This window comes from Bison bison, unplaced genomic scaffold, assembly GCF_000754665.1.
Source record: "Bison bison bison isolate TAMUID 2011002044 unplaced genomic scaffold, Bison_UMD1.0 scf7180017864469, whole genome shotgun sequence".
Classification (NCBI taxonomy): domain Eukaryota; kingdom Metazoa; phylum Chordata; class Mammalia; order Artiodactyla; family Bovidae; genus Bison; species Bison bison.
Genome location: NW_011495030.1, coordinates 6275225 through 6276127, shown reverse-complemented (window position 1 = coordinate 6276127; position 903 = coordinate 6275225). Strand labels below are relative to the sequence as shown.

Genomic DNA, 903 nt, shown 5'->3' with positions numbered 1-903 from the left:
TGGATCTTGAGTTGCTCGCTCAGGTCGTCGCGCCGCTCCTCGAAGCAGATGCGGCAGCAGCGCGGCGTGTACTTGAGACGCACGCCCCAGTAGCCCAGCTCCTCCAGGAAGCTGCGCGGGCACAGCTCGTCACGCACCAGCAGTACCCCGGACGAGTAGAAGTTGTAGATGAGCTGGAATACCTCAGGGTCGCGGTCGAAGAAGTATTCGTCCGTTTGCACCTCGTAATCGTCGCACAAGCCCAGCTGGCGGCTGCGGCTGGTGGACGTGGCCAGGCGGCCCAGGCGCGTCTTGGGGTAACAGGCCAGCTCCGTGTAGTCCAGGTGGTAGCTGTGGCCGCCCACGTTCACGTTCAGCGTGGTGGACACGAGTGGAGTGTCGGCACCGCCGCCTTCCGCTCGCTCGGTAGTGGCGGCGGCCTCCCCTGGCTGTCGGTCCTCCTCCTCGGCCGGCTCGTCCTTCCACAGCTCCTCCTCCTCTTCCCCATCCTCATCCTCCTCTATGTAGTAGTTATAGTTGCCCTCGATCCACGGTGGGATGCTGGCCTGGGAACCCGAGCGGCCCCCCACAGAGCAGATGCTCCTGCGGTGGGATTGACTCCCCACCTCCTGGGCCGCGTCTTCACCCTCTGTAGTATTCCAGGACCTCTGGCCCCAGGACCGTCTCCTCTCAGTCTGTTTCAGCATAGCTGGAGGAATGGGAGCCCTGGCTTTGCCCTCCTGGCCGTGGTCGGGTCCCTAGCCTGCTCACTGCCCCTAGGAGTTGGTCATGTGCCCTCTACTGTCTCAGAGAGAAAGGCCTGGACCAGCAGACCTGGGGTCCCCAGCATTGCCCTGAGAACTGGCCTTCCTCAGGCTCTGGACAGCCCAGTCCAGCCTGTCTGTTCTGGGCACATATGCCAAC

The 903-nt window shown here is 63.5% G+C and overlaps 1 protein-coding gene across 1 annotated transcript in view; it reads right to left on the bottom strand.

Moving 5' to 3' along the window:
- Window positions 1-686, bottom strand: part of KCNV2 (potassium channel, subfamily V, member 2) — a 13651-nt gene extending 12965 nt beyond the window's left edge. Inside the window, exon 1 of the mRNA XM_010860736.1 lies at window positions 3-686. Coding sequence (XP_010859038.1) covers window positions 3-686 — 684 coding nt within the window. The remainder of the gene's footprint in view (window positions 1-2) is intronic.
- Window positions 687-903: the final 217 nt, after the last annotated feature.